We start from the raw sequence: 19,677 nt of genomic DNA on the forward strand, positions 1-19,677 counted from the left end.
ATGGCTCCTCTCGGACCACTGCTATGGTGGTGCACATGGTGGCTTTTGTGGTAGTTCCCTACTTGGTTCAGGTTCATCAGGGTATGCCACTAAACCACATGGATTATATTGTGCAATGCAACAGCTTCATCTGCCGCAGTGCAACAGTCACAGTCAAGAAACTAGTGGGTTATTCAGCATGACATCCTGTGAGGAATCATGAGCGTGACATTGATTTATTCTAGCTTACAATATTGTACCATGATTTTATTCTGTTGAATCGTGATTTTATTCCATTTTACCATCACGTTTTGTGTGCCCACTGCATTTTTCTCGTGCTGCCTTTTTTTTCATGACACTGCAGAGTATGCCCCTGAAGTGGTGATTGCTTGTCTGTGGTTGATGGGTCTGCCTGACCATGGTAACTGCTTGGCTGCGGTTTATAGGTCTGCTTGACCAGGCAGAGTAGTGTTAAACAACAGGAACAAATGTTGCTGGTGGTAGGTGGGGGCGCTCACCATCCACTCACTCAATGTAGTGCTGCTTTGGGTGTCTGTCCTTTCCTCTCTTCCTCCCTTCCTCTTCTGTCTTTCTTTCCTTGATTCTTTCCTCTTCCTTCTGCCTATGAGTGACTCTACAGTACTCTGAGTGACAAGCCAAATAGTTTCCTGTACACCAGGAAACCATTTACTATGCTGGGTGGTAACCATATAACCAAATTATGGCGCCTGGTGGTTTAGTGGGTAATTAAGGCACTCCAATTGGATTAAGCCTGTGTAGGTTTATATCCAAGGGGTGGTTGGGGTTTATTGCTCACGAAATGCCACTCATGGATGAGTGATGCTGGTCACTCTCATCTTAAATGTCAGGACCAACTTGCCTAGCCCTGGGCTCTTATGCTTCTCATGGGGCAACACAGGATTGGATGATGGATGGATGGCACAAGTGTAGTACAATATATTGCAGTGGCCTTTTACAATGGCTTTCAAAGTTAGGTTATGTACGAAGGGGGGCCAGGGGAGAAGTCCATTATCTGGACAGATCCACTTTCTGGACACGCATTTGGCTCTATTACGTTTGACAATCGAGGGATTACTGTATATCAAATACTTGTATTCTAACTGGGTAATCCGTATGTTGTTCCAAGCAATACTGGTAAACAACTTACAGCAATACAGAATTACAGCATCTGTATCATCCTCAGCCTGGAATGAGCTCTGTACTACTGATGTTTTAAAACTATTTTATACAAAATAATACACTAATAAACTTATATATACAATAAATAAACTCCTCCTCCTCCTCCTTTTTCTTTTTTCCCCCCTCCTACACATACAATATTGCAATAAAAACCAAAATGTGGCAAGGAATGTTTTTATGGAATGGACAGCACAGGAGCTGATTCAACACCAAAAAGACCTGCTGAGCTTGTAATTCGATACATTAGACAATCAGCAGTATGACATTCATATTTGTGAGGCAACACATCACTCTTTCCCTTTCAAAAAATAGATTCACTCAATCCTTGAGCTATGAACAGTTAAGCAACAAGTTTGTTCTAATGCGTTCAGCATAATGCGACAGGTTATAATCAACACAGGGAAAAACTTGAGCTCATGCAGGAAGTCAACTGACCTGGCGATAGAATTTGAAAGTCATGCACTGTGACGTCACCTTCTTCTTTATTTTTTTAAATATGTGCTAGGAGGAAGGAACCAAAGGCCACGAGCCTGCACACTGTTCCTTCCAAGAAAAAAACAAAATACAAGAGAGAGCCAAATTCAAGATCCGATCATTTCGAGATGACTGGACACACTTCGTTTGAAAGACTGGAGATCATAGCTAGTAGGAAATACAGACAAAGGGAGACAGTTCCAGAGCTGACCTGTTTAATGAAGGACTGAGAGTAATGGTTAACTTTTGCATTAGAGAGTTCGACAGAAAAGGGATGAGCATTTGCTGCTAGACGGGTGCTTCGCGCCCGTCGTAGAGGTGGTGGAATGCATGCAGACAGTTCAGAAGAGCAGTGACCACTGAAGTACCAATAGAATAGAGATAAAGATGCAACAGTGCGGCGAAGAGACAGAGGTTGAAGGGAGCCAGTAAGAGGAGGAGAATTAATGAGACGAAATGCCTTTGACTCCACACTATTGACAGCCTCCACACATGAAAGTTGTACTCTACACAGGGACGGATAAAACCTGTGTATAAAGTCAACAACTGTGCAGGGGTAAAGAAGGAACGGAGTTGGCTTAGCACACCTAATCTCTTGGAAGCAGATTTTACAAGAGATGTAATATGATTTTCCAAGATAAGTCCTGACTGAATGAAACCCCAAGTATGCCAGACTCGCCATCACTGGCTGGCTTATATCCAGGTACCTGTCCAGGGCGCACTCAAGGCAATAGGGTTAAATGAAAATTTATGGGTTTTGCAATTTTAGAGGATGAAATGGAACAAAAATGAGGTCTTATCAGAAAAAAACTACTCTTTCATCCATGTGTTCTTCTATGTTACCGTTCAGTTCCATATTCTTTGATTTCATGCTTTGCAAAAAATTTCGGACCAACTGAGCACATGGCTAGCAGTCCTTTCTTGTGTCACACTGTGTTTATCCCACACTAATATAGGTTTTGCAATTTTCGGAGACAAAATGGCACGAAAATGCTTGCTGATCAGAAAAAAAATAAAATAAAAATAACTTTCATCCATGTGTTCTTATACAGTAACCCCCATTCTATCCGGACGCCCACTTTCCAGACATCCCCACTTACCGGATATTTTGGTCCCGGGATTTAAAAAAAAAAAAAAAACTCCCCCCCCCTCCGTAATTTGAACTCGGCGCACTTGGCGTGGACCATCTGTGTTTTGGTGTGTAGTTCTGCCACCGTCCGCTAGAGCGCCCCTGCATCCTCCCCACTTACTGCCCGTCTCTCGTTGTGAGTGCACGCTTGTGATCATGGCCGCCCACATGCTCGCTTTTGTGGTGATGCCCTACCTGCTGCAGGCTCTCCTGCCTCTTGTTAGTGTGTGTGATGATGGCCACGCTGCCTGAGAAGAGGAAGAGAGTGGTTTTGACTCTGGAGAAGAAGAGGGAGATATTGGACAAGGTGGACATAGGATGGTCAACCTCATGCATCCTTCGTGAATTCAACCTGGCCCGATCTACTTTGTTTGATATCAAGAGATCCCGCGACATGCTCATGCAGTACATGGCTGACTTCTCGTCGAAGAGCAAATGCAACGTGGAGAGGAAGATGATGTTTACTCCCCGGTACGCAGAAGTCGACTGCTCCACGTTGATTTGGTATCGACAGCAATGTACTGCTAGTGTGCTGCTGCGTGGCGTGGAGCTGAAAGCTGCTGCTGAGAAGTTCGCAAGGCTTCACGACGCCCCAGACTTCAAGGCATCCAAGGGTTGGCTCTTCACGTTCAAGTTGCGACACGAGCTTACCAACCATAAGGCCCATGGTGAAGCTTTGGACGCCAACGAGGATGGAGCAGAGGAGTTTCTGGACAAGGTGAAGCGCTTGATTGACAGGGAGGGCCTCGCTCTCGGTCAAGTCTACAACGCTGACAAAACTGGCTGATTCTATCGCTCTTTGCCAACGAACACTCTAGCCGAGGAGGCGGAGAAGCATGTACCTGGCTGCAAGCTCTCCAAGGAATGGATATCTGCTTTGTGTTGTGCCAATGCTAACGGCATGCACCAGCTTAAAGCCCGTTATTGTTGGCCGTGCAAAGCAGCCTCGGTGTCTTCGTGGGGTGATGGATATCCTCCCTGTCGTTTGGTACCATTCTTTGAAGGCATGGTTCACTGCCCATATCTTCAAAGACTGGTTCCACCGCCATTTCGTCAAGCAGGTCATCCATTACCAGAAGGAGAAACTGGGAATCCCGCACGACCAGGTAAAGGCCCTCCTTCTCCTTGACAATGCACCTGCTCATCCGTGCAACAAGGACTTGGTGGCTGAGAATGGGTGCATTAGGTGCACATTTCTGCCACCTAATACGACTGCTCTCATCCAACCGATGGACCAAGGAGTGATCGTGGCAATGAAAAGGCTGTTCCGACGGAAGTTCCTGGACGAGGTGATGGTTGTTCTCGAGGACGTGGATGAGCGCAGGGAGGGACGGGACACGTGAGGCCAGCAGACTTTGAAAAATCTTCACCGCTACAACATCAAGTCTGCCATCTACAACTGGGCCAGTACTATACATGGAAGGAAGTCCCTGTCAAGACTCTAGAAATGGTTGGTCTCATCTGCTTCTCGGAAAGGATGTGAAGCACGATTTCCTAGGTTTTGACATGGATGACTTCCATGCACGTCTACGTGCGCATGTTGACGATGCTGATGTGGACGAAGTGCATGAGTGGTTGGATGACGACGAGGGCGATCCTGGGTATCAGACCATGTCTGATATCGAGATCAAATCTTCAGCTGAAGGTGTCAGTACCCAGCTTGAAGATTTTGACGAGGACGGTCATGATGATGCGGACTCCTCTGAGCGTGCCACTACTCCAGCCATCCCCAAGCTGAGCACACTCCGGGAACACATAGAGTTCGTTCTCGACTACCTGGAACACCTGGACTGTGACAGGGAGATGGGGCCCTTGGGACTTGTGGAGGAAGTGTGCGCTTTCAGGCAGCGCATCATTAATCGCCAAAATCATCATTCCTTGCGTCAATCAACCATTGACAGCTTTTTCAGACCCGTGACCCCCGCTATGCCCAGCCCTGGTTCCACACCACTGCCTCCCCAAGATAGGCCCTCATCCTCCGAGCCACAGCCCAGCACATCAGGCACAGTGGAGTCACCACTGGACGTGAGTTTGCGCCTGTCATCAGAGTCGTCTGCAGTGGGTAGTCCATCACCATGCCCCAGTGACGCACCCATAGGCCACCTGCATCAGCTACTCTCAGACTCTGACAGTGATTAAACGGCAAGAACTCTCCGCTAGACCACATGGGAATTTACAGTGTTGTGCAGTGAAGAAAACAGTGCACAGTGTTAAGAAATTAGAATTGTAAGTGCAAAGACTAAAGTGCAGAGTACAACATCGATTTTATTGATGTTCAATGGAGCGCAAATTAGCCCAGAGTGTATAACGTTAAGCAAATGGATTTATGAGTGCAAAGACTTAAGTGCAGAGTGCAACATTTATTTCATTAAGGTGCAATATAGCGCAAGTAAGACTAGAATGCGCAGTGTTAAGAGAATGGAATTCTAGGTGCAAATGACTAAGTTCAGTGCAAGACTTCATGTACAGTGTACTGCAGGTGCTTCAGGTACTCCTTTTTACTGTCAGAGTCTGAAAGGAGGCGGGTTATTCATCGAGATGGCCAGGGACTTGTTGTAAGTACCCAGAATGTTTCATATTGTATGTATTTTCAATACTTACCTCTAAAACCTCATTTCACTCTTTTATGTCCCTTCTTGGTGTGAATAGGGTCTTAGGTGCCATGCATGTGCAGTAGGGAGGTGTTTTTCTGAGTTAGACTAGGTTAGGGTCCACAAGTACCAGTCCAGGAGCCAGGGACTTGTAAGTACCCAGAATGTTTAATATTGTAAAAACTCACCACTAAAACCTCATTCTCTGGTTCTTTTGCATTTACTTCAATCTTTTATGTCCCTTACTGGTGTGACTGGGGTCTTAAATAGGTGCTATGCATGTCCAGAAGGTAGTAGGGAGGTGTTTTTCTGAGTCAGGGTAGGTTAGGGCCCATAAATACAAGTCCAGGAGGTTATGGCCCACTATCCAGACGGGACCACTTTCCGGACATGCCTTTGGCTCTATTACAACGGATAGTGAGGGGATTACTGTAATTAGCATTGTTTTTTTTCATTCTTCATTCAATTTCAAGCTTCCCAACACATTTAGGACTGATTAAGCATAAGGCTATCAGTGCTTTCTTGCATCACATCGAGTTCTACCCGCACTATGCAGCAAGACTTTTTTTGCGTTTGAGTGTCAAGCGAGGACACTGATTCTTAGTCATGCCACGTGATCAGCCCCGGCCACCCAGAAAGTGGCATATCTTCATGTATGCCCAGAAGTAAGAGACAGTATTGGAGTTAGGGCAGGGAAAGAGGCTACCAGAAATTATGCCTAGTAGCATGAGACAGTAAAGGAGTTAGAGCAAGGAAAGAGGAAGGTAGAAATTAAGAAAAATTAGATAGTAAAGGAGTTAGAGGAGGAAAAGAAGCAGGTAGAAATTATGCCCAGAAGTATGAGATAGTAAAGGAGTTAGAGCAGGGAGAGAGGCAGGTAGCATTATGCCCAGAAGCATGAGATAGTAAAGGAGTTTGTGCTGGGAAAGAAGCAGGTAGAAATGACACAAAACCATGGCATGAATGAAAACATTATCAGAGTGGTTTGGATGGAACCGGAGAAGATGAAGAAGATAGTGTGTGGAAACCCTGGTGATGCCTGGCAGTGGTGAAAGTTCGTAATGTTGTTCTGAAGCCGACTGAGAAGCTCATAGGGTGTTACGCGGAGCGTCTGAGAAAGAACAAGCTGTATGCTCAGTCGGTCTGAAATAGGTTGCGAAGTGCGACACTGAACGAAGAATATGAAAATGAATGCTAACTTACGAGAACATATTGATGAATGTAATTTTTTTCAGATTAGCAAACATTTTCGGTCCATTTCGTCCCCTAAAACTGCAAAACCCATACATTTTCGTCTAAACATAAGGCCCAACGTCCCTACTGAGGGGTGCAATATGAGAAAAGACGAAACTTTATGACAACAACAACACTGAGTGTTCTTAATTACAACAGTTTTTTGTAATGGTGAATATAAGGAACAGTGTGGTGGACTGAAGAGGTGAAACAGGCTGTGGCACAAAAGAAGAAAGCATACAATGAATGGATGAGAAATAGGGGCGTGGAAGGAGTTGAGAGGTGGAAGAGAGAGTTATATGTAGAAAGAAAGAAAGAGGTGAAAAGATTAGTAAGAGAGAGTATGAAGACAGTGGATGAGGAATTTGGAAGGAATCTGAGTGTAAAGCGGAGGGATTGTAAGAAAATGTTCTGGAGAGAGGTGAAAAGAGTAAGACAGGGTGGAAGTGAAGTTAGCAGGGGAGTGAAAGATAAAAATGGTAGATTACTAGTGGAGAAGGGAGAAAAAGTGAGCAGATGGAGAGAACATTTTAAGGAATTGTTGAACATAGACGATGGAAGTAATGCGAGTATAAGTGGCTGGGGAATGGCTGGGAGGAGGAGGGAGGTGAGAAGACAGGAAGAAATCAGTAGGATAGAAGTTGTGGAAGCAATGAAGAAAGTTAAATCGGGGAAAGCCCCAGGAATTGATGGAGTGCGTGGTGAATTGCTGAAGCATGGGGGAGAGATAGTAGTAGAATGGATGTGGAAGATGTGCAGATTGGCCTGGGAGGAAGTCAGAGTCCCGGAGGATTGGAAGTCAGGTATAATTATTCTCTTGTACAAAGGAAAAGGGGAAAAAGAAGTGTGTGGTAATCATAGGGGCATTTGTCTTCTTAGTATAATAGGAAAAGTGTATGGTAGGATACTTATTGACAGAGTTAGAGAAAGAACAGAGAAATTAGTTGGAGAAGAACAGGGAGGCTTTAGGAAGGGAAGAGGTTGTGTAGATCAGATATTCATTCTTAGATCTTTAGTGGAAAAGTTTCTAGAGAAGGGAAAGAAGTTGTATGCGGCTTTCATGGATTTGGAGAAAGCATATGACAGGGTGGATAGACAAGGATTGTGGAAAGTGTTAAGAATATATGGAGTAGATGGGAAGTTGTTGAATGCTGTGAAGAGTATGTATGATGGTGCGAAGGCTGCAGTGTGTGTGGATGGTGAACTAATTTCTCTTTGAAAGTTGGTTTGAAACAGGGATGTATCATGTCTCCATGGTTGTTCAATCTGTACATGGATGGGGTAATAAAAGAGGTACAAGGTAGGGTAGTGGATGTTGGAGTGGCCCTGGTGAGAGAGGATAGTGTTTGGAAACTCCCCGTACTGTTGTTTGCAGCTGATACTGTGTTGTTGAGTGAAGACGAAGGGGAGCTGCAAGGCTTGGTGGACGAGTTTGAGAGAGTGTGTAAGAAACGGAATCTAAAGGTGAATGTAGGGAAGAGTAAAGTGATGGTCTTTGAGAGAGGTGAAGTCAGTGAATGTACAGTGAGGTTGGATGGTGAGGAATTGGAAAATGTGAGTACGTTTAAGTACTTGGGTAGTGTGATGAGTAAGGATGGAGGTTTGGAGGGTGAAGTGCTTGAAAGGGTACAGCAGGGAAGAAAGGTTGCTGGTTCTTTGAAAGCAGTGATAAGAAACAGGGAAGTGAGCATGGAAGTGAAAAAGTTACTACATGACAGTATTGTGATTCCAACTCTAACGTACGGAAGTGAAGCTTGGATGTTGCTGGAAGGACACAAGTCAAGAGTGAGAGCAGTGGAAATGAGTTATTTAAGAGGAGCCTGTGGAGTCACATGGAGAGACAGGCTGATGAATGAGGATATAAAGGAGCGTTGTGGTGTTGATGTGGATGTGATAGGAAGCATTATAAGGAACACACCGAGGTGGTTTGGCCATGTGGAGAGGATGGAGGGTGAAAGACTGACGAAGAGAGTGTATTTGAGTGAGGTGGAGGGGGGAAGAGGGAGGGGGAGGCCGAGGATGAGATGGAGGGATGGGGTGGAGAGGTATATGAGAGAGGGGGGTGTGAGTTGGGAGCAGGGCAGTGAAATGGCGGGGGACAGGGCGACTTGGAGGCGATTTGTTTGTGGCCACCCCAAACGGGATTGAGGCGTCTGGCAATAGATAGATAGATAGTATAAGTAGGGGGTAATTTATGTGGGGTAGGGTGGGAAGAGGGGGTAAAAGTGAGAGTTTTGGAAAGTTGCCACAACACACTGTACCGTTATACATGCAAATATATTGTTTAAGTGACAGATTCTAGTAAGGTCCCTGTCCACACCCTACTGTCCACATTAATCAATGACTGAGTGTATATAAAGGTCACTAATGGGCCACAGAAACCAAACCACAAAAATATTACGTACTCAAAACCATGCCACCATTTCCCTGTCCAAACTCTACTGTCCACATTACTCAATAATTGAGTGTATATAAAGGTCATGGGCCACAGAAACCAAAACACAAAGATATTATGTACTCAAAACCATGCCACCATTTCACTAGACAACATTTATGTAAAAGTTAGGTACTCAAAACCACGCCACCATTTCACTAGACACCATTTACGTAAAAGTTAGGTAATATATTTTTATGGCAAGGATAGCACAGGTAGTGAATTCACACCACAGTGACATGAAATGCGCTTAACTCTGCATTTCTGTCACATAGTTGTAAGGTATGTACGCTGGCCAAGATCCATTACAGCACGCCCCAAAACAATTATGCCCATCAGTAATATCCAAGCTATGCAAGGGATACTTCATTCAAAACAGGTGTTATGGTATTAGTGAAACTTATGTTAATGATCCTTCTAGAAGAGCAGTGAAAACTCCCAAGAAGAAAATTTAAAAAAACACTAATGATTCCCTGAAGTGGGCAGCATCTGATCACCATTTTTCTGTTTATGGGCCACAATAGTATACTGCAGTTTGTTTGTATGGCACACTGTGACAATTCACTCTTACCTTAAGTATGCTTAGTGCCTCCCTGTGAGTGACACCTCTGACATTCTTGCCGTTAATGGAGAGAACTCTATCACCACGCTGGATCCTGCCATCGCGATCAGCCAGGCTTCCAGGTATCACTTTGTGCACCTGTAACATAACATGTTACACTGCTTCAACATGAAGAGGGCAAAGCCTTGACAATGACATACTGGAAAGGCAGGGGAGCAGCATAATTACACCAATACTGTATGTTTACATATAGCAATCCCTGGATTTGTATATAAATAATATACTCATAAGTTACAAAGAAGGGAACTGGAAAGGTGGTATTATTCATTTAATTCAGAATTAATTTTTTATGTATCCAACTCTGGGCATAGGATTATCAGCCCATTCCCTAAGGCCCAGCAGTCCTATCATACCAAACACACGTCATCACTTCAGTGATAACACCCACTGTCCATACTGAACACATGCTAGGATTGACTCATTGAGGACTGGGGCACTGGGGTATTTTTATGACGTGTTGATGGGACTTTGGTAGACTGATATACAACAGTCTACTTTAATAAAATTCATATCCTTTCAAGTGTTCCCTGCCCTAGCCAGGCTTCGAATCTGCATCCAATGGGAAAGTAGACCACCTCTCTACTGACATTATTTGACTACAAACTCTTTACTGCATACTATGGCAGCTCAACCATATAGGCGAACTAGGTATCCGTTTTGGGCACCACGTTCTATGGAGGCCCCGAATCATAAAACTGCCAGCCAATGTGCTGCAATTGATTTTTAAAAATAAAAACCATGAATATACTCGCATGCGTCAAGATTTTCAACTTTTGCTGCATTAAACTTTCTAATGAAACATTAGGGTCTTCTGTGGTTATCTGTTGTATGCACAAGATGTAAAGATGAGACGTATGGACATTTTTAGACATGTACAAAGTGGATGGAAAGCAGAATGAATGCTGTAAAGCCTATTTATGGTGGTAGTGAATCATGTATTAAGTTTGGAGTGGGTGGATGACAGAGTGGTTCAGTAAAGTTTTGGAGACATTGGTGTGTGATGCCTCCATGGGTATTCAGTGCTGTATATGGTATACTGTATATGGCTGGGGTTATGAGAAAGAATGACACTGAAATTATGAAGCAAGAGGTGGGGATGGTAGTAAATGGCCATTTAGTATGCTGTATATATGGTTGGGGTTACGAGTGAATCTTGTAATATGGAGTGAGGGGTGGGGATGGGAATAAATGGCTATTCAGTATGTGGAATATATAGTTACAGTTGGGAGAAAGATTAAAACTTTACTTGTTGCCAGGCAGCGACGGTGAGTGAGACGAGCGAATTCACCAGTGTTTGTGCGATTTTTTTTTTAATTTTCTTATTGCTTCACAGATGATGGCATTTAATCACTATATAGATACGGGGCACGCACTCTTCGGTTCTATACAGCATAAGACAGTAAGTGTTGGCTCCGAGATAAAACAATATTCAAACTGTTAACTAGAGGGTAGCCTAGTGTAGGAGACAGTAGGGTGGCACTGACAATTTAATATTAACCACACAAAAGGTGCATATTCCTCACACATATGGAGTATGGGTAATGACAGGTTAAACACACCATGAAAGCACAGGACACACAAAAAACAGCATGACACAGTGAAGAATTGTAGTCACTGGACCTGCTGTAATAGGCAACTGCAGGTGCAGGACAGGCAGGCCACATGCAGTGTTATGGCAGGACAGTTAGTGATAATTACTTAGGCCACCAACTGGGTAGAAGTGAGCAACCATAAGGCAGGTTTGCACAGTACAAAGGGTAGGCTGGTGGAGAGAGACAGGTTGAGTCTGCACGGTTTGGCCGGGTGTCTTAAGTCCAAGATACGTTATAAATACAACTCGCTCTGGAGAATGCAGCACTCTGGTAGGTGAGGATTACGATACTACCGCACAGAAGCAAAGTCGGATCACACTAGAATGTGCAGGAAACCGAGGCACGACAAGAACTCACCAGAAATGCGCAGGACAAGTGGCAGGCCAGGATCACACCAGAAATGCGCAGGATAGGCCATGGGGCACGTTGCTGCGGGAGTCTCAAGGCAATTTTCCACGCGTGGTAGAAGCGATGATGGTTCTATTTTTTCCAGAACAGGCCGGACAGGGGTAAAGTCGATGATAGGTTACCACATCGCAGGTGACTGGTAGGTTGGAGCTGGATAATGCTTGGATCTGGTGGTAGAGAAAGCCAGGCGGAGTGCAGGAGATAGGGTGTGGCAGAGCAGTGCCGCACAATACAGGGCATTTCTCGGCAGCAATTTTACTGAAAATGATTGTAGGAGACGTGCTTATATTCGTTCACCGCTGCCACCACTAATGCAACAATGACTGAAAGCAAGGATAAGTTCAAAATCCTCGCTAGTTTCTCTTCTTTATTTTTGACTAGTTGGAACAGTTGTGCCCTGAATGACGTCCTGCTTTGAAATGGCACAAAACCGGGTGCACTCTCAACCCAAGCTTTTCAAAAGATGCTACATAATCAAAACCCAAATAGCGGCGAGACCCAAGTCAGTGAAATCAGTCACGTAGCCCCTCTCACAACTACACACAGTTACACATAGCTACATATTACCCACACTAACATTTACAAAAGAATAAAACAAGGTTAGCAATTTATGCAAAGTCCTGTTAATAAGAAATCACTGGTAATACAATGGCATATGCCATTACTACATTTCACAGTTCGACACTCGAGTGAAAATAATCCACGACCATTACACGCATGATAACCAACAAACTGGTGTAGAACCGAGTAGGGAATGACTCAGCACTCTGAAAGTCCCTCATTAAATGGGGGTTACACTAAATGAAACTCACCCCTCTACTGAAATTCCTGGATACAGGCCTGGTAATTGCTAGTAAAGTAATGAACAAAAACTATGCAGGTAGGTAAAGAGTTTTGTTACTGTCTGAGCATTATGTTGGGTAAATGTTGATAGGGAGTAGCGTGATGCTTGTTGAGGGAGAAGGTGAATCCCAGTGAGATAATATGATAAATGAAGAGAGACCTGAATCAATGAGAATGTTTGATCCAAGTGAAATGAAAAAAACAGGAGGTAAATGTGCAAAAGAAATGGTAGATACAGTGGCACAAGGAAGGAAAAAAGACTCGCACTAACAAGGAGTAATTGTGCCATGAAGAATTATTATTGCCAACATGAAAATATAGGTGAGACATTGGTGTGGCATGAAAACAAAAGTCAGGCATTAATGCTGTGGAGATGGAGTTAATGAAAAACGTCTGTGGAGTGTGCAGAGTGATTTGGATAATAAATGTTGTGATTCATGAGAGATGTGGAGTTAAAAAAGTCTGAAGACAAAAAGAGTTGATAAATGTGTACTTTGATGGTATGGTTATGCAGAAAAGCAGGGTATAAAAGGGTGGTAAAAAAATATTATGTTAGAGAGCTTTATGGTGAGGGGGGGCATGGTATAGGCCAAGAAGAGGATATATAGTAAATGAGTGTGTGAGAATGGGGAATGGAAGCTGAAGACGCTAGGCTTTGGACAAAGGTTTGGCCTGGATAGATGAATTTTGTACAGAGAAGAGCATGACAAGGATTTGGTATCTTTTATTTTTTTAATTAATAATTGTTGAACTGACTCTGTCTGATAGGTAACGATGTGTCATGTGAAAGTGTGCCTATAAGGATCAGCCAGGTTTCAAGGGGCTTTAATAGACAGTAAATAAGTGTGTGGCCATTTTCAGCTGGGATGCTGTTGATTACTTCAACCACTGTCATGTTTGTTCCTTTTTTGCTTTCTGAACCTTACTTCACCCCACCTATGACTGGGAAAAGAGATGGGATGTTGATGTCGGTAAGGGTGATGAAGTTGATAATGATGATGATGATGATAAGTGTTAATAAGAGTTCACTTTTTACTTGGGTTAAAGGGGTAGCCAAATATTCTGTTTCTTGTTTCCATCTAGATGGTTTGCATTTTATAAATCCTGCACACAATAAATGAGACATGTAAAATTAACCCATTATCGAGTGAAATTAGTAATTTAATAAGGGACCCTTCTTCCAACTTTCACCTTGGGCACTCATATTCTTGAGCCGCCACTGACAAGATATCATAGGCAACATGAATACATTAATAATAGGAGTTCAATTAGGCATTTGCATAGTATACTGTGCAAAACTCGTCTTGCATCGGCACTGCTTCAACAATGATGGAAAAAAAAAAAGTTACTCAGTCAAAAGGAAATACTGTATACTGTACACTACAGAGGGCTTGGGGCCAGATCCAGTATATGTCAGTTATATACTGTATGATGTACAGCAAACATAATATATGATGGGCATGAGGAAAGTGGTGTGACCCTAGCGGAGAGAAGCAGTGGGGTGAAGGTGCTAGAATGATGGGATCCAAATGTACAAGTTGAAAATAAATGCCAATAATGTTTTTACTCTTTACATCTTGATATCCCATGCTTTTATACAGTTTTGTCATGAAGTTATGTATTTTTTACATCAATCTAGTATGTATTTCTTCTCAGCTGAGTGATGAAACCTTTAAACTAATATATTACTGCTAAGTTCCTATATACTTTACAATATTTATCCACATTTTTAAAAGGAAATATCATGGGTAGTTTAAAAGATTTATCATAAGGGTTCCTGAGGGGAGGTTGAGCTCTTCAATAAGGGAAGAGACTCTCTCACTCTCTCTCTGTTTACGCTTCCATGGGACAATGCCATGTCCTCCAACATGGAACTTTTTCTTCTCGTAGTACCATTATGAGTTTGTATATTGAATTCTAATCCTCTAAAAGGTATTTTGAAAGTATCAGACTTATGCCACTAATATTTTGAAGGCAAAACCATTAATTGTGAGATATAGGAAGTACAGAACACCTGTGTGAGGTAATGCAGACGAGCTGTGTCAGCAGCTTGCCACCCTAGCATAAAACGATGCTGTCTCTCACATCATTCTATACTAAAAATTTTGTAATTATGAAAAATGGGTGATAAGTTCTTATCCATGCAGTATCACCTTAACAAATAAAGGTCGGAGTGACCAAAGGGACAACTGTATTATCTAATTCCTTGAAATATTCATATGAAAATTTTTATTTTTCACATTTAAGTACAATACTTTCACCTTAGTAACTTCCTTGAAACTCCCTGAAAGTTCTAACACCTTCATGGGTGTAAATCTTGGAGTGGCCTTCAGCCAAGTTCTTGCACTGTATTCTACTTCCGACACTGGGTCCAGCATGGCCATTGTCTGATTTTCAAGTATATTCCAAACCTTGCCCTGACCTGTAACAAGCCCAATTTCCCTGGAGTCAAGCAGTATGTATCAGTAAAGTGTTTCGTCAACAACCCTCATGACCATGCTCCCCTTCCCAGAAAATACGATGGAAAATCCTCAGCAGGGTCAAGAATATGGATGTCTAGTACTAAACTGAAGGGTCATCACTACCATGTATATCTTGTGCCCTTCACCAAGTTATAGCGTGGACATCTCTTTATATTACGTATATTTTTAAAAGTTTATAATGTACTGACGTCAAAATCTTCATATACTTGTATTCATAAACTTATATCAAATGTAGCCTACTGGTCAATCATTGAAAAAGGTTTTGGCCAGTACACAAAGGTAAGAGGACCCTGTGTTGCCCAGTAATGGCTTGCAACTGTGCTTTCAATGAAATGTTGCAAATTCAACTTGAATAATACCTCTTACCATCTTACCACCTGAGAGAGAGAGAGAGAGAGAGTGTGTGTGTGTGTGTGTGTGTGTGTGTGTGTGTGTGTGTGTGTGTGTGTGTGTGTGTGTGTGTGTGTGTTCTTACCTAATTGTATCTTTACAGGAATGAGTCAAGCTCGTACTGTCCCGTGTCTTAAACCATATTTATCGTACATATCCTTAAATTTGTGAATTGTTTTGGCACACACTATTTCATTCGGTAGTGCATTCCACTTATCAATTGCTCTATTTGGGAAACCTTATGTCTTTATCACCTCTCTTTTTATGCATTTTTTTTTTGCAGTCCTCTTGCTGATGCTTCCCCATACGTTAATAATCATTTATGTCTATTTTCTCCTTCCCTGATATTCATTTATATAGCATAATCATGTCACCTCTTTTCCTTCTCTTCTGTAGTGTTGGTAGATTCAGTTTATTTAGTCTTTCTTCGTAGCTTAGATCCCTTAAGCTTGGTACCCATCTTGTAGCGGCCCTTTGAACTTTTTCAATATTGTCTATGTGTTTTTTGAGATGAGGACTCCAGACTACTGATGCATATTCCAGGGTTGGTCTGACGAATGATGTTATTATCTTTCTTAGCATGTCTTCATTTATGTATGTAAATGCTATTCTCATATTGGCAAGCAGTGTATACATATTCCGTACCTTCTCACTGATGTGGTCAGCCGGAGATAGTCTGTTATTGACAATCACACCTAGGTCCTTCTCTCTTTCTGATGTGTGTAGGGTTTTATTTCCTAATGTATAATCCCAATCAGGTCTTTTTCCACTTTTACCAAACTTGATTACATGACACTTGTCCACACTGAATTCCATCTGCCATGTATTACTCCATTCATGAAGTTTATTTAATTCTCCTTGTAGCTCTTTACAAGAGTCTGTGTTAGTAATTCTCCTTTGTATTTTTGCATCATCTGCAAACATATTTAGATAGTTTTCATTTCCAGTGTTACTGTCTATATCATTTATATACACTAAAAACATGATTGGTGCCAGCACTGAAGCTTGTGGTACTCCACTAGTCACTTCTTTCCATGATGAGTAATTTCCCCTTAGTACTGTTTTCATTTTCTTTTCATGAGAAAATCTTGCATCCAACAATACAGTTTGCCTCGAATTCCTCCTTGATGGTACAGTTTCCATAAGAGTCTTTGGTGTGGTACTGTGTCAAATGCTTTCTTGAAATCTAAATAGACACTGTCCATCCATCCTTCTCTTTCCTGTAATGTGTCTGTTACTCTGTCATAGTAGCTCAACAGATTAGTAACACATGATTTTCCTTGTGTGTGTGTGTGTGTGTGTGTGTGTATGTGTGTGTGTGTGTGTGTGTGTGTGTGTGTGTGCGCGCGTGCGCGCGCAAGTGTTTATAGCACTGTACTGTATATGGGACTTCGAGTGCATATATTTGAGTACCAGTGTTTGTGTATGTATTAATGTATATGCATAAATATAATTATTTGCTTAAGTATGAGTGCATTTGTACGAATGCGCATGCATAATAAGCATGAGTGCATATAGGTGGGCATGTGTGTACGCCTATATCTGCAACAGTATGAAAGTATACAGTATGTGCAGATATTAATGTGCATGAGCATGTGTATCCACAACAGTGGTGTCCGGGACTGCTGAGGAAGCCAAGGAAAAAAAAAAAAAGTGGGGATCATAAATATGAAGTGGGATACTATCACCGTTTTTCCCTTAGCTGTCTCTACTGCATGAAAAGTACATAGAGCTGGTTAAAACTGTGCATTTACTGACGGTGATTTCCTTGGCCTCGTAGTCTGCCCCTCCCGCCAGCGTGATGCCAATGGATCCGTGCGCCACTACTTCCCTGTGCAGCACCACCACCAATATCTCGTGTGATGGAGTGCCTGATTCCTCAAGAGACTGGTTAGCCTCCTCAATCAGCTGTGCCAACTCCTGCAATATTGATATTCATTTTGGAATTATTCCAGATTTTAGCATTCATAATTCACAATTTTAAAAAGTTCATAAGTGATTCATTATTTTAACAAGGCTTCACAGTTTTAATAGGCTCGCATCTCTAACACAGGTTCTGAGAGAACTGGGACTCCTGCAATTCCACAACTTTCTTAAGTGGGACATACTTAATCCCAAATGACCGCAAATCTCTCAGCCCCCCTATCCCCAGAACTGCAACAATGGTCTGATTTTTAAAATTTCACCGAGGTAAATTTTTTTCTAACCGGTTTCAACAGCTTGAATTCACACACCTGAAAATGTATATGCCAAAAAGCGCCTAGCATCATGGGCAACCATCACTGTTTCCGTCCATTTGTGGAAATAACATGGAAATATCAGTGATATTATTTCATACAGTTCCATGTTTCAACAGAGAACTGGACTTGTATTTGGGCATTATCAATTACATATACATTAATACATCATCCGATATCCTGTTCTTCATAAAAATTTTCTACATTTACTTTATAAAATTTACAGCCACGAACGAGCGATCGTTCATTGCACTCACGTACCTCAAGACCTACCTGCAGTCCACGATGAAACAAATGCACCTGAATGGGCTCACACTGCTGTACATCCACAGACATATGATAATGGATTTGACAGGGTGACCGACGAGTTTTCTCGTAAAAAACGGCATCTAAAGTTGACGAACATCAGACCTGCTGGCTGACAGTGTCCGCGTACTGCACTGGTGCAACTGAATTTCTACCACAATGTGTCTTTTGTGCAGTATTACAGCGTTATGTGCTTAGTTTTATATTTTCAACTTATGTTAAAGCCGTCATTACAGTTTCTGTTTACTTCTGAACACGTGTGAACATACAAATCGTACAATATATTATTGTAATTCCTTTAATTCCCGCATTATCATCTATATTTTTTCTTTATTCCATTCATGAAACTTTACTTTGTGTTACAGGTTTTCAGGATCTACAATGTAGACATATAGTATTCAGCTGAATCAAATTAGATGTACAGGCAATCAATGTTATGCGCATTCTAGAACAAAGGATGAACACAGAATACTTTGTAGCAGGTGGTGACTAGTGACAGGGGCAGGTGGCCCCCCCCCCTCCTTGGACAAATCCTGGCTGCACCACTGCATATGACTAGTGGTTACCGCAATATCGACCGTCAAAGAACATCAAAAATAAAAATGGTTACTTTGTGTATGGAGAAAAAAAAAAAATTGCATCAAAGTAAATTTTGGTCTTATAGATTCTCTGCTCGATTTTACACACCAGAAAATGTATATTTCACTCCCATATGTTTAATGGTTACTGCACAATTAACCTTCAAAAATTAAAAAAAAAAAAATTTCACTCCTTGCTATGAGCAAGAATGGGATGTCCTTGAGAAGTAAGGGGAAATAAGGAGGTGGAAGAAGTGTGGGAAGGGGCATCAAGAGGGGGGAAAAGGGAGGGAATATGTCTGCCCCACACAGCCAATAGTCTAGAGGGGGTATGATGAGTAGTTTGGGTGGGAGAGGTCACAGAGGGCAGGATCCAACGGGGATAAGGGAGGTGGAGAGATGGCTTGGGGAGGGGGGGTCCTCACACCTGAGGAGGGGGCCGGATCATGCTTCCCACAACCCGATCTCTTAGTTTTCATTGACTCGGTACCATTTACATCATAAAAGGGGCGGGGTTACAGCACCCCAATTTTTTGTAACCTCTCTATGATTGTCAGCCATAGGACTTTATCGCACACTTTCCGAGGCCCATCATCGTCAGCCATAGGACTTTAGGGGTTAAATAAAAACTACAAATTGAACACACTTTAACTGAAGCTGCCCAGGTCCCGTAGCATCAATACTTTAAAGACTAACCATTTTTACACTAACATTAACAATTTTACCATAACCAGATAAGCTCCTATAATGCAAAAACAAATCTAAAACATTATAACACTATCTAAAGCGCTTCTCATTAGCATTACGTCTTTAAAACACTATTCACAATTATAACGAAGATTTGCAATTTTAATAGTCACATTCTAGTAGGGTTGTATTCTGGAATCCATGACCACTTTGTTTCAACTAATTTGCATGATGGATTTGTAAACAGAATCATTTAAAATGAAAATTAGCTGCTGTGTAGGCTGCCCCTGAGAAGTGACAGCAGACTTGGTTAGGGTACAATACAGGTATACCCCAGTTTAATGATGCAATTGGTTGAGTAAAAAAAACATTGTTAGGCGGGGTATCGTATATCGGGGTAGATTTAACATGCAAAGTATAGGGACGTGTTTTTTAGTCTTGGGTTTCCCTCCAAACCAAGTCCTAAACCCACCTATATGAGTCCAAAAACA

General features: G+C 42.3%; 1 protein-coding gene across 1 annotated transcript in view; it reads right to left on the minus strand.

Annotated features, from left to right (window-relative positions):
* bbg (PDZ domain-containing protein big bang) overlaps window positions 1–19,677 on the minus strand; it is a 172,567-nt gene that overhangs the window by 28,293 nt on the left and 124,597 nt on the right. The window contains exons 3-4 of the mRNA XM_080276087.1: window positions 17,137–17,298; window positions 9,612–9,740 (exon numbers count right to left, since the gene is read on the minus strand). Coding sequence (XP_080132213.1) covers window positions 9,612–9,740; window positions 17,137–17,298 — 291 coding nt within the window. The remainder of the gene's footprint in view (window positions 1–9,611; window positions 9,741–17,136; window positions 17,299–19,677) is intronic.

The sequence above is a fragment of the Coenobita brevimanus genome, chromosome 64, assembly GCF_032717465.1.
Source record: "Coenobita brevimanus isolate Jiangsu-jjx chromosome 64, ASM3271746v2, whole genome shotgun sequence".
NCBI classification, from domain to species: domain Eukaryota; kingdom Metazoa; phylum Arthropoda; class Malacostraca; order Decapoda; family Coenobitidae; genus Coenobita; species Coenobita brevimanus.